Genomic DNA, 12,849 nt, shown 5'->3' with positions numbered 1-12,849 from the left:
GAAAAAACAATATTCAAACAGTTTTCATATTTCTCACATGCATTGCTGTCATGGCGGGGATGAATGTTCTACATAGATCAGAACTGTTCAACCATTAACACTTGGCTCCATTCAATATTTTATGAGCTTTTCTGCTCTGTTTGAAGCCTACCATTGTGATAGTGGCACAATCAGTATGGACCCTGGTAACCTTGCTGCCAAAAAAAACTCAGAAAAAATATGATTTTCAACCTAAATCTAGCAAAATTTTCAATAGTTCCAGAGAATGGGAGGAATGGTAAAAAACCAGGAGTCACCTGCCTGTATCTACATAGCTGGCACAGGTCTGTGATTATTATAGCATCCCCCTTCATAAGACACATGAATGTGCAAATTTACAAAATGTGAGAAGTAACGTTTAAATGTTTACTCTACCTATTTTACTGTATGAGTAGCTCCCTAAAATTCTTTGTAACATACATTGTGTTTCAATAGGGGTTAAACATTCACATTTCTAGCAAAACATAGATGGCAAAATAAGGAATCCAAAACAGCTGATAAACCTAAAAAGTGAAAATCTGCACATTCATGCTTCTAACATGAGGAGAACAACGTAAAATAATCAAAATTCCCAGAATACATCCTTCAAAATTGAAATATTTTTCAAGAACATCACTCACGTATCTTTGTCCTCCTCTGAAATGGGTTTATCATCAAAAGATTCAGCCAATTTTTTGCTGGTTTCTGTCAGCTCCTTCGAATTAAGAAAAATTTTGAATAAACCTATTGTAGCTAAAATTGATATTTACATCTTCGAATACAAATGGTGCAGTAAAACTTCGATTAACTGTCACCGTCTGGACGAGGGCAGTGACAGATAACCGAATAACAGAAATCTCTTAACGCATATGTACAGTAACGTGATTTCACTGTGGGCTTGATTCACAAGAGGGCAGTGACAGATAACCGAATAACAGAAATCTCTTAATGCATATGTACAGTAACGTGATTTCACCGTGGGCTTGGGACAAAAATGAAAATAAAATTCTTTAAAAGTGAATAATACATTCATATTGTATTTGATTTTACTAAACAATCAATATAAACTTCAATATAAGGTCAGCTCAAGCAGTGGCGACATTAAAAATAGCGTTCTTTGTCATATCTTTTTCAAAATTCTTTGACAGTCATGGCAACATCAGATGAAAGCAAGCCTTCAATAAAAGCTGTAACGTTGCTTCATATTTTCAATTATGCTCTGGTCTATAGGCTGTATAAGGGAAGTTGTATTTGCTGGGAGAAAGAGGCATGTTATTATGCCATTACCACTTTTGAATTCACAAGAGGGATGTGTTGGGGTATTGGTCCATTAACAGCAGTGCTTCCTGCGGCAACTGCTTTTCGGCCAAATAAGCTCTAACTTGAAGCACGAAAATGATGTGGAACAATTCTGAAAAAATTGTTTGGTCCATCCAAGCACGTTTTTGGGCATAATAGTTCACAGGCAATGCATTGATATTTAAATTTTTGAAAGCACATGGTTCTTGGATTTACCAATTACAAGCAAGGTAATCTATGATTGCCGGTGGCATTTGCACAGGCCATTGCAATGATCCGATCTTTTTGGAATTTAAAACCTGAGGCTTTTTTTTTCCAAATTTTTTTAGATGATGACGGATAACAGAAACTGACGGTTAAATGAGTGACAGTTAATCTAAGTTTTACTGTACTTGAAATACCATACTCGAGAAGACTCTGGTATGCACTCATTTAAACATAGTAGACTATTTTTATAAATGTGGACATGACTCTTCTCCCTCAAAGCAGAAAGAAGGTCCTTGATCCTTCGTTGCTTCTGTTAGATACATTGGTCAAGACACAAAATTTTTAAATACTATCTACATTAGAACAAAGACTGAGTGATTGGTATGTGTATAAGATCAGACCATGAACAGGTACAATCACATTAAAAGCATTATTGACAAGCTCACAGCTGGTCAACTATGTATGAAAACAAATTAAAGCAGTTGATCCTGATAGAAATATGGTTTGCAGACATAATGTAATAGCTAAGGTATCAGATATTTTGAAAATGTCCATTTCTCGTTTGCTCAGAAGCTATGTTTCCTTCGATTTTTTATTTTCAGCGCCAGTGGTACCAGACCCCACTGCTCTCCATTAGTTGCGGCCCTGCTAAAATTTTTCACATTTTTCTTAAAACTCTTCCAGATTGTTCTGCAGTAGCACTAATTCTTCTGCGAGTATGTCACAGATTTCGGCATATTCTGCTTTGGTGATTATATAAGAAACATTAGAATTAAGTATCGTTGTAAATAATATTGTCGAAAATTTATTTTATTATGGTAATATACTAGGGAAACAACGTAACTATACCCAAAATGAGAAGCGACCAAAGCAAGATGCGTTTTGGAACTGTATAAAGTTCCTTCTTCAATAGCAAAGAAAAATTAAAAGATAAATATTTAGAATAAACATCATTTTGACTCTGTCTTGAACAGCGAGTAACTCCCGCTATATAAGGAGTATTTATCTTTTCATTTTTCTTTGCTACTGAAAGAAGGAACTTCATACAGTTCCGAGACACCTCTAGCTGTTGTTCGCTTCTCATTTTGGGTATAGTTATGTTGTTTCCCTAGTATATTGTCTCACTTAAAAGGTGTTGCATTTCTATTTACTGTAGTATTTTCGAAAGAATTCATAGTTATTGTAAGTAACATCAGAATTCAGTATTATCTATATACAGGGTGTCCTGTAAGTGCTAATACGGCCTTTATCTTATGAACCCTCCATCATAGAGGAACGATTCTAATTCAAAGAATGCTCAAAAGGGGTTCAAATATTACCCCGTACCAGTTTTGAGAGTTAAAATACAGTGTGTCACAAAATAAAAAATCTGAATTTTTATACTATTCCCCCGTTCTATAACTTCAAATTAGAAAGTTGTTGCCCTGTCTCTACTGATGCCAAAAAGAAATCCCATGTTTTCTCAGTGCAATATTCACAGAGATATTCAAATTCGAAAAACGGAGGAAACTTTGGAAAGAACAGCGTTAAAACCATTTTACATACATTTAACATGTTTCTTTCTCAAAAACTGTTTTTTTTTCAAAAGAACAGAGCTCAATGCTTTATTGACTTTGTGCTTTATATAGAAACCGAACAACAAAACACGATTTTTTTGTTTAAGCTTTAAAATAATGTATTTCTTTATTTTAAATCTTTATCAAAACATGTTCAAAACTGATCAAAAGCATCATAAGAGTGTTTGAGATTTAAGAAACAGTAATGTTATGTCAATCTTAGCTCTGTGTTTTGAGTAATTTTTTTGTAATAAAATTTTTTATTGATTTTAATTTTATGAAATATGATTTTAAATTACAATAGTGTTTAATTTTTGATTTCGAGATTTCTCTAGGGATGTTTTTATGGAAAAGAAGAGTGGGGAGGGGGGGTCATTTTCAATAGGGTTTCAGTTATACGATTTTTGCATTTATACGACGCTTTGACCCCGCTGTTTCAACAGCATGATTGAAACCTTGTTTTTACGCCGCGTCGTATAAGTGAGGTTTTGTTGTATAGGACCTGAGCCCCTCCCCCCCCCCAACATTTCAATAACTTTACGCCTATGCTGGGTGACCTTTCATTAAATTAAGTTGTATATTAACCAAGAATCGCCACTAAAGCAGTGTTTTCTAAAGTGTGAAATATCGTCCCCGGGGCAAGGGGGCGATGCAATAGTCCAGAGGGTTGGTAGAAACTATGGGTTTAGTATAGGATCCTATGGGTGGGCTTGAGTTGAGAGAGATGAGAAATTTTTTTTAAAAATGAAGGGCTATGAAACAAAAAGTTTGGCGAACTTTACACTGAAGCAGTGGTTCTCAACCGGTGCTCCGTGTGCACTTCCCTTGGGCTCTGCAGCAACTCAAAGAAAATAAAATAAATCAGTAAATTTGATAAATAAAAGAGGAGACTATGGGGCTCCGTCATCGAAATACGCCAAATAGAGGCGGCCACTGAAGCATGTTTTTGTTTGAGTACAGATCATCTGTGGAAATTTTACTGCATTTAGGAAAATGTAATGGAACCCTTTCTATACATCTCCCTATTATGTTTCTGACCTTACTCATTTGCACAACGTTTGGCTTCAGTTGCTATATATATTCCTATACATTATCCCTGTATACAGGGCCTAATTTCTGCATGGGCAAATGAAGCCTTTATAACTTTGTCTCCGAAATTCAAACAACATTACATTCATACCAATTAACATATTTGACTCTTGTCGCAAGAACCTCCTAATTCCTGCTTTACCCAGCGCCCTGCCTGTATACACTTCAATTAATCGACGTTTTCACTTCGATTCGAACTTCCAAGTCTTTGAAAGACACCATTTCTATCAATCGAATCACATAATTTTTCAATAGGTCATCACTGAAATACAGTGTTTCCCGGCTTTCAAAAACACATCATGAAGAAACGTTGTAAGCGGAAAACTATGCGGGATCGACTGTAGTTTCTCATGCATATTTTTTACTGAAAAAGCCATAAAATGATGATAAAAAAGCCATAAGATGATTGACTGGTTCAATGGCTTTTGACATGTACTGAAATAATTATTGAACAGGCTATGGTATGCTGATAGCCAGGGCCGTAACTACTCAGGCAAACATGATTTTGCCATCTCCACATTCGATAATTTTGTAACTGTGTTCTCTGTTTCCACCTAAAACTGTTACCCCGCCCCTAACTGTTTTCCGCCCAGGGCAGTTGCCTCCTCTGACCCCCCTCTAGTTCCGGCCCTGCTGATATAGCAAACATGTATACTATTAGCTCTTTCTTTGAGAGAAAAATCTTCCAACAACAGAACTCAATGCACCATCTACTTTTTGCTTAGATATAAAAACCAAAACAAAGTATAGGACGTTTTACATAAGGTTTAAATAACACTTTTTTTTCTGTTAAATCTTGAAATGAATATCGTAAAATTGCTTGAGACTTTAGCAACAGCAATGTTACATGGTTCGTACTCTTCGAACGAAAAAAAATTCAAGGACTATTCAAGCACTTTTCAAGGTAAAACTTGAAAATTCAAGGACCTTTTTTACAAACGCATATTTTTCACATGAATAGGCACATATTTGATTTGATTAAAACTTTCAGAGATTACATTTCTAACTACTTTATTTCACATCATCCGTAATGAATAAAGGAGGTCATATACACATATATATCATACAAAACATATGACACATCGAATAACACAGTTCGTGCCTGTCAATTTACTCATTGAAACATTTAGTCTCTAAATATTGCAATTAATTTTCTTTTAAAGACTAAAAAAAAAAAAAACTCTTCTAAAGATAGAAAAAGATTAAATTATTTCTTTCATTAATTCTAAATTTACTTATTTCATTAATTCTAAATTTACTTATTTCATTAATGCTGAAAAAATTTCTTTCGTTAATGCTGGAATAATTTCTTTCATTAATTCTGGAATTTTTTAATCAATTCTGGAATTATTTCTTTCATTACTTTTGGAATAATTGCTTTCATTACTTTTGGAATAATTGCTTTCATTACTTTTGGAATAATTGCTTTCATTACTTTTGGAATAATTGCTTTCATTACTTTTGGAATAATTGCTTTCATTACTTTTGGAATAATTGCTTTCATTACTTTTGGAATAATTGCTTTCATCAATTCTAGATTTGTTTCTTTCGCTAATGCTGAAATTCTTTTTCATTAATACTGAATTCTTTTATTGATTCTAAAATTATTTAATTAATTCTGGAATTATTGCCTTATTAATTTTGGAATTTTCTCTTATCAATGCTGAAATTGCCTTTCATTAATTCTGGAATTCTCATTAATTTTGGAATTCTGGAATTCTCATTAATTTTGGAATTATCTCTCTATTAATTTTGGAAACTCATCATTGATACTGAAATTATTTCTTTCATTTATTGTTTTAAACTCCTTTAAACAACTATGGATGCCATTAGAAAATAACGGAGATGCGCCGACATTCAACGCGTCACGTGATCTTCCAAGGAATCGCGCGGGGGGGGGGGGGGGCATGGCAATTTTTGGGTGAACACCGTTATAAAATTATCGAATTCCAAATTGGTGGGGGGCGGCAGTGCCGTCTTAATGCATGGGCCCACCCGGGCATGGCCCGGGGTCCTCAAGAGAAGAGGGGTCTCAGAAAAATGAGTAGTTGAATTATTCAAAAATTTGCTAGGTAGGGCCTCGGAAAAATCATTTGGCCCGGGGCCCACGATGCTCTTAAGACGGCCCTGGGAGGCGGCAAGTCAATACAAAAATCCTAGTTATGGCCCTGCGTCATACTTTCTCCAGTAATATAAAATATAAACTCAATGGATTCCAGCGCCGATTCACCCATTGAAGCACAGCTTGCATTTGGCGGCATTTTTGTCTGGCACACTCAGCAACCAATCTTGATAGAAGGGATTTTTCAGCCACAAGTAATTAAAAGTACACACACTTGCTACTCATTTTTTGTTTTCTTTCTTTAAAGAACTTTGTACAAGCGCTTCAAATCACTCCTGAATAAATATTTTGTTGACAGCATGGGCAGAGATACGGGGGGGGGGGGCAGCGTGAAAGGTGAATTTGACTGATCTAATGCATATATGAATTGACATCATCATCATCATCGTGCCCCCAGAAATAATGACCGTGCCCCCGTTATTGCAATAGATTCTAGAGCAGGAGGACTTCTTTCTACTCTAGGAGGAGGTATTGGTTGTTGGGGGCCAGAGCGTGCCGACTGAACTGAAGAAAAAAACCATGATTGAAAGTTCATTTTGAACTCTAGCTTTTATTCCATAATATTGTGTCGGGCCGAGCAGTTCCATGTGCACAGAGAATAAAAAGGGAAAAAACATTCCAACATAGGTTTTTTGTGCAGCATTAACCGAACTGGATCATTTTGCGTCGACAGAAACGCGTTACATAATCACACTACGCGTTTGTGTATTTCTACTGTGGCGCATCTGCAAGGAAAAAAAACACGATCATTTATGATCATAAAAAAAATAAATAAAACGCCCGACAAATAACAACTGGCAATCTCTGGGGGGGAAAAAACAATCCGACATACACGCGGAAAAAAACCAGCCTATTACAGTATAAAGCCAATACCTTCTAAAGCAGAGTGTGTGGGTGTTGCTCTAGAACAGTGTTTCTCAACTGCCGGGCCGCGGCCCAGTTTCGGGCCCTAGCACTACTCACACCGGGGCATGAGTGATTCGCAGTTTCATTTTTCCCATAAATTTCTCGTTAGTTGTATGTATGACCGGGCCTTTCACTTACGCAAAAGAGATTTACCGGGCCTCAGGGCTTCAAATGTTGAGAACCACTGCTCTAGAAGGTGTTGATAAAGCCGAGCTCCCATGAGGGTGAGAGCACACCGCCGGCGATTAACATATTGCGTCGGCCGAGAGGTTCCATGTGCACAGAGAATAAAAAGGGAAAAAACATTCCAACATAGGTTTTTTGTGCAGCATTAACCGAACTGGATCATTTTGCGTCGACAGAAACATGTTACATAATCACACTACGCATTTGTGTATTTCTACCGTGGCGCATCTGCTACTCTGTTATCTGCATGCTCCGGTTTGAAGAGAAGCATCGAGCTCAATGAAGGGAAGTGAAAAAAAAAACAAAAATGAAGAGAAGATCGGTAAAACAAGTGGCGCACAATGCATTTGACTCCTCCAGAACAATACCTTCTAAAGCAGAAGGGGTTGTCCAGAAGCAGTCGGCCAATCACGCACGACGTAAAACACTGCCGTGAGGCTTGTTGCGCTCTCTAGGAAAACAGTCAAACTTTTTTTCTTATTATTGGTGAGTGGACGTCGTGTCACGCTGGGCGATTCACTTTGCACACGGCACAGAAAATCTGCTCCTACGAAAACCCGGCGTAAGAGTAATGGGAAAAAATGTGCGTTAAATCCAATTATCCAGGGTTATTGGCTGCTAAGACTTTTTCCCTGTGCTTTGCACTTTTTTAAGAACGTCACTTAAGGAGTAAAAAAAAAGTGGCGAAAACTATTTCGGAAAACAAATTTTTCAAGGACTCTCACAGAATTTAAAAATAATTTTTTTTTCAAGGACTCTCATGGATTTTCAAGGCCTTGAAAATTAACTTTTTTTTTTCAAGGACTTTTCAAGGTTTTCAAGGACCGTACGTACATGTTATGATAGTTCAATATTTCTTCTCAAGCATAAGATTTTGAATCAAAAAACAATAATGTTAAATTTTTTTGGGAAACGTCTTTAGAAAAGGGGGGGGGGGTAATTTTCAGGCCCGTCATTTGGGTGGGGAGTCAGTGGCACCCTCCCCCCTGGCTTTTGAAAATACACTAAAAATTATTTATATATACAGTAAAACCTCGTTAAGTCGTCACCCTGATAAGTCATCACTCCGGTTAAGTCGTCATTTTTCTTCAGACCCTTCCAGCTCTCATAGACCACAATGTTATTAAACCCTCGTTTACTCATCACTAATTTCGGTTAAGTCGTCACTATGAAAAAGTTTGAGAAAGACGAACAGACTATTTTTCTGGCTCCCTTTAAAAAAAGAGCTTGTTAACAGCATTGCCATATACTTAAAAGTCACCATAAAATCCTATATACCCAAATGGAACAGTTTAAGTAACGAAAGTTACGCTGGGGAAGTTCATTTGCCGACTAAGGTTTTTGGAAAGTTGGGGACTGTTCAAGCTAGATCTCATTTATGCCTGGGCTCCATTGGAGAAACTGGACAAACCGCGAGACACCCAAGCTTTGTTGCTAGAAGAAACGTAAGCACTTCGCCCCCCCCCCAGGGGGGCATCTCTGGCAAAACCAAAATTTATTGATATGCCAAAGATTACATATAGTGCAAGGAAATCAAAAATTATGTAAATCGAAGAATCAAATAAATCAAGTTAAAGTCAAAGTGCAACGAGCACGGATAATAAATAATCATAGAAAGCATGGGCTCTACTAATTTAGGGCTTGAAATTTAAACAAAATATCTTTGTTAAAAAAAATTAGACATTCTTTCCCAAGTTGAGGTCTTCTGTTTACTTTTCCCTGCCCAGGGCCCCTCTACGAAGTCAAAAGTGTTCGAGATTACTTTGTAGTTGTATCATGAACTACTGATGAAGAATTCAAACACTAAAATTAAATTTGATGTATATGTAAAATTAATGTGCAATAGAGAGTTCTGTTATGAAGAAAAGCTACTTATTCAAACAGTTGCTCTGTTAGTCTAAATTAAAAATTACTAGTATAAATCAAAGTGTACCAGTACATTTCACCACAATAACTTAAGTAATAAGAGATAAAAAAGATAAAAAATTGCTATTATATTTGTTCTTTCGCAATCTATAAATTTTATTAATATATTGTTACTTTGATTCATACTTTAATAAATGTCATATTACTTTAAATTTATACGGTTTTCATAACATTGCACATAAAAACTGACGAAACTCTGCTTAAGTCGTCACTCCGCTTACGCAGTCATAATTTTTCAATAACTTGAGGTGACGACTTATCGAGGTTTTACTGTATATATACATTGAGTACGTCTCTTTGCACCTTTGCACCCCCCCCCCACCCCGGAAAAAGTTGAAATGACAGCCCTGGGGGGTAATTTTCGAAAAAGTTCCAGTTATACAGTTTTCGCTTTTATACGACGTGTCGTATAAACAAGGTTGCATTATTTGAGCCTGAGTCCCCCCCCCCCAACATTTTCAATAAGTTTACGCCTATGTACATACATAAAGGTTTTCTATAAGTTACAGTAGTAACGCTGAGGTTGACGTCACAGCATGATTCAAATGACGTTATCGAAAACGAAAGTTGAAGAGGGAAATTTCAGAAAACCCTGATTGGCGCAGAAGCACCAAATTTTCTCGGAAAATCAACGTTATGGCGCAGTATGTAGCAGGAAATTGCTAATGGCACAGCAATCCTATCCCTGCACATACTTTTTCAATTTTTGAACTTCAGCATACACTTTTCAATTTTTGAACTTCAGCATACACTTTTCAATTTTTGAACTTCAGCGTACACTTTTCAATTTTTATGATCATCAAATATCTTCCACTTAACATACACTACACACCCTTTTCAATTCTAGACCTCAGTGAATACTATTATTTTAACAAACACTTTTTCGATTTAAATTTCAGACACTATTTATTTGATTATTACACATTCTTTTACTTTTTTTATTTCATTGCCCTGGTGTGAGCCACAACACAGTACTGCACATTTTTTTCTGAGAGGCTTTCTCAAGGAATCCATAAAATGTAATTGTACATTAAAAAAAAGTAATTTGTGATATACATTAGACAGTTTCAATTCTAATGCCTCACAATAATTGGATAAGAAAGTGCTGGATTTTAGGTTAAAGGGGGAAAGACGTCCCGTTTTATAATTTTAGAAAAATGGATGATTAAACATTTTTTAACTAATTTTGGAGAAAAAAACTGAGTTTTCACGGCTTTTTAATACCTGTTTAACATAAGTCCCATTTGACTAAAGAGGATGTATGGTCACTGTATTGGCAAACAGGATTTGTTTCGGATATAGTTATCATTTGGTTATTGTTATCAGAAACCCAGAATCCTGATGTGATCACATTAAGTGCCATGGACTGTATTTAAAAAAATAACATAATTAATACAACAAAAACATACAAAAATTAGATTGTCACTTACTTTCAACATTGAAAATTCATAATGTTGATATCCTTTAGTTATCTCGGCAACAGAGTTAGATATGTGAGCCACCTTTTTGCTGAGATTAAGCAAAGTAACTTGATAAGATGAAAGTGCTTGTGAAAAAAGGTTGCATCTGGAAAATGACAAGAGATCTATTTTCTGTAATGTATCCAGCTTCAAATTATCAAACATACACTTTGCTTTCCGCACTTTGTTTTGAACCTGAAAATCGAGCAGACGTTTTTTAAAAAATCAAAAAATTGTTGTGCAAATACACATAATTAAAAAAAATATGGCTGAACACTATAAATACTGACACATTAATGCAGAAAAACTAATTCTACTATAATTTGCCAGTTATTGGAAAGTTACTTGATGACAAACTGGTGATCGCACACATTCATTACAAGATTGATATTTCTATAGTTATCAGAGCTCGACACGTTTAAGGTGCCGGGTCGCCATGGCGTTAAGTTTGAATTGGTATTTTGGATGTGTGAATTACTAAATTAGAACCTGAAGGACAATACAAAACTTTTGGAATCTATGGAAATATATCTACAAACCAAGAAATATGTTACTAAGACACCAAAAGCAAAACAAAAATAAATTATTATTTTAGACCTTTTATCTTGGAGCAAAAAAAAAATTAATTCCGTAGATTTGCCAACAGCTACGAATTATCCATAATTTCTTTCACTCAACTACAGATTTACTGGAGGTAATCTCAATACAAAATAATTTTTTTCTGCAGATCCCCTACTCCTACTATGAAAAAAAGCAAGTATTTTTGATGAGTTTTGGATGAGTTTTTGGCAGTATTTAGAATACTTTTTTAAAATCATGTCTATCTTTATTGATTAAATATGACAATGAAATAATTTTTAATCTTACCATGTTTTTTTGTGTGCAGTGTTTGATTCATTTACAAACATGAGGACATATTGATTTAGCAAGAAGCAATATTTGTATCCTACTAGCTTTTACAAGTTTTAGAGAGGGAAAAAAACATTTGAGTGATAAAAAACTGAATATTTTCAAGCTGCTAGCATGAAGATATCAAAATGATAATAATATTAAACAGAAATATTCACAGATATCAAGTAGTACATACAGTAAAAATTCGATAAGTCGTCACCTCGTGTTATCAAAAAATTATGACGACTTAAATGGAGTGATGACTTAAGTGAAGTGCCGGTAGTTTTAATGTGCAATAGTGTGAAAATCATATTAATTCAAAGTAATATAACATTTATTAAAATATGAATTAAAATTACAATATTAAGAAAATTTATAGATTGCAGAAGCAAAAAAAAATTGAATTTTTTACCTTTTTAGAGCTTATTACCTAACTTATTGTGTTAAAATATATTGTTACACTTTGATTTATTCTAGTAATTTTTAATTTAGACTAATCAGAGCAACTGTTAGAATAGTTGGCTTTTCTTCACAACAGAACTAATGCACATCAATTTTACATATAGATGAAAAATTTAATTTTAGTGTTTTAATTCTTTATCAGTAGTTCATGAAACAACTACAAGGTGATCTTGGTAAAATTTATCAAGTTAATTTTTCACATACTAACTACAAGGTGATCTCAGGCACAGGGTCCACTTTGAGGGACTTGTGGAGGGTCCGGGTAGGGAAAAGCACACATTAGAAGACCTCACCTTTGGAAAAAATGTGTGGTTTTTCAACAAAAATAATTTGTTTAAATTTTGAGCCATAAATTAGTGGCGCCCATGCAGAAATCAGGTCTAGCTCGAACAGCCCCTAATGTTTCAAAAACTTTAGTCACAAATGAACTTTCCCAGCGTAACTTTCGTTGCTTGAACTGTTCCGTTTTGGTACATAAGGTGACTTAAGCATATGACAATGATGTTAACAAGCTATTTTTTAAAGGAAACCATAGAAATTATCTGTTCCCCTCTCTCAAACTTTTTCATGGTGACGAGTTAACTGAAATTAGCGACGAGTAAATGAGGGTTTAATAGCATTATTGTCTATTAAAGCTGGACAGGCTTGAAGAAAAATGTGACTTAACTGACAACTTATCATGGTGACGACTTAACGAGGTTTTACTATACATACGGCACAGCAATAT

At 35.2% G+C, this 12,849-nt stretch overlaps 1 protein-coding gene across 5 annotated transcripts in view; it reads right to left on the bottom strand.

The window, feature by feature from the left end:
• Window positions 1–12,849, bottom strand: part of ICA69 (islet cell autoantigen 1-like protein) — a 324,248-nt gene that overhangs the window by 142,634 nt on the left and 168,765 nt on the right. For all 5 annotated transcript variants that reach the window (XM_089239477.1, XM_089239474.1, XM_089239475.1 and 2 more), the window contains 2 exons: window positions 10,740–10,964; window positions 660–733 (listed from right to left, as the gene is read on the bottom strand). In XM_089239477.1, coding sequence (XP_089095603.1) covers window positions 660–733; window positions 10,740–10,964 — 299 coding nt within the window. The remainder of the gene's footprint in view (window positions 1–659; window positions 734–10,739; window positions 10,965–12,849) is intronic.

This window comes from Pholcus phalangioides, unplaced genomic scaffold (assembly GCF_987345545.1).
Source record: "Pholcus phalangioides strain wild (caught in Gottingen) unplaced genomic scaffold, Ppha-v1.0 ptg000011l_1, whole genome shotgun sequence".
Taxonomy (NCBI): Eukaryota; Metazoa; Arthropoda; class Arachnida; order Araneae; family Pholcidae; genus Pholcus; species Pholcus phalangioides.
Note: the sequence above shows the minus strand (reverse complement) of the source record. Positions and strands in the feature narration are given on the sequence as shown.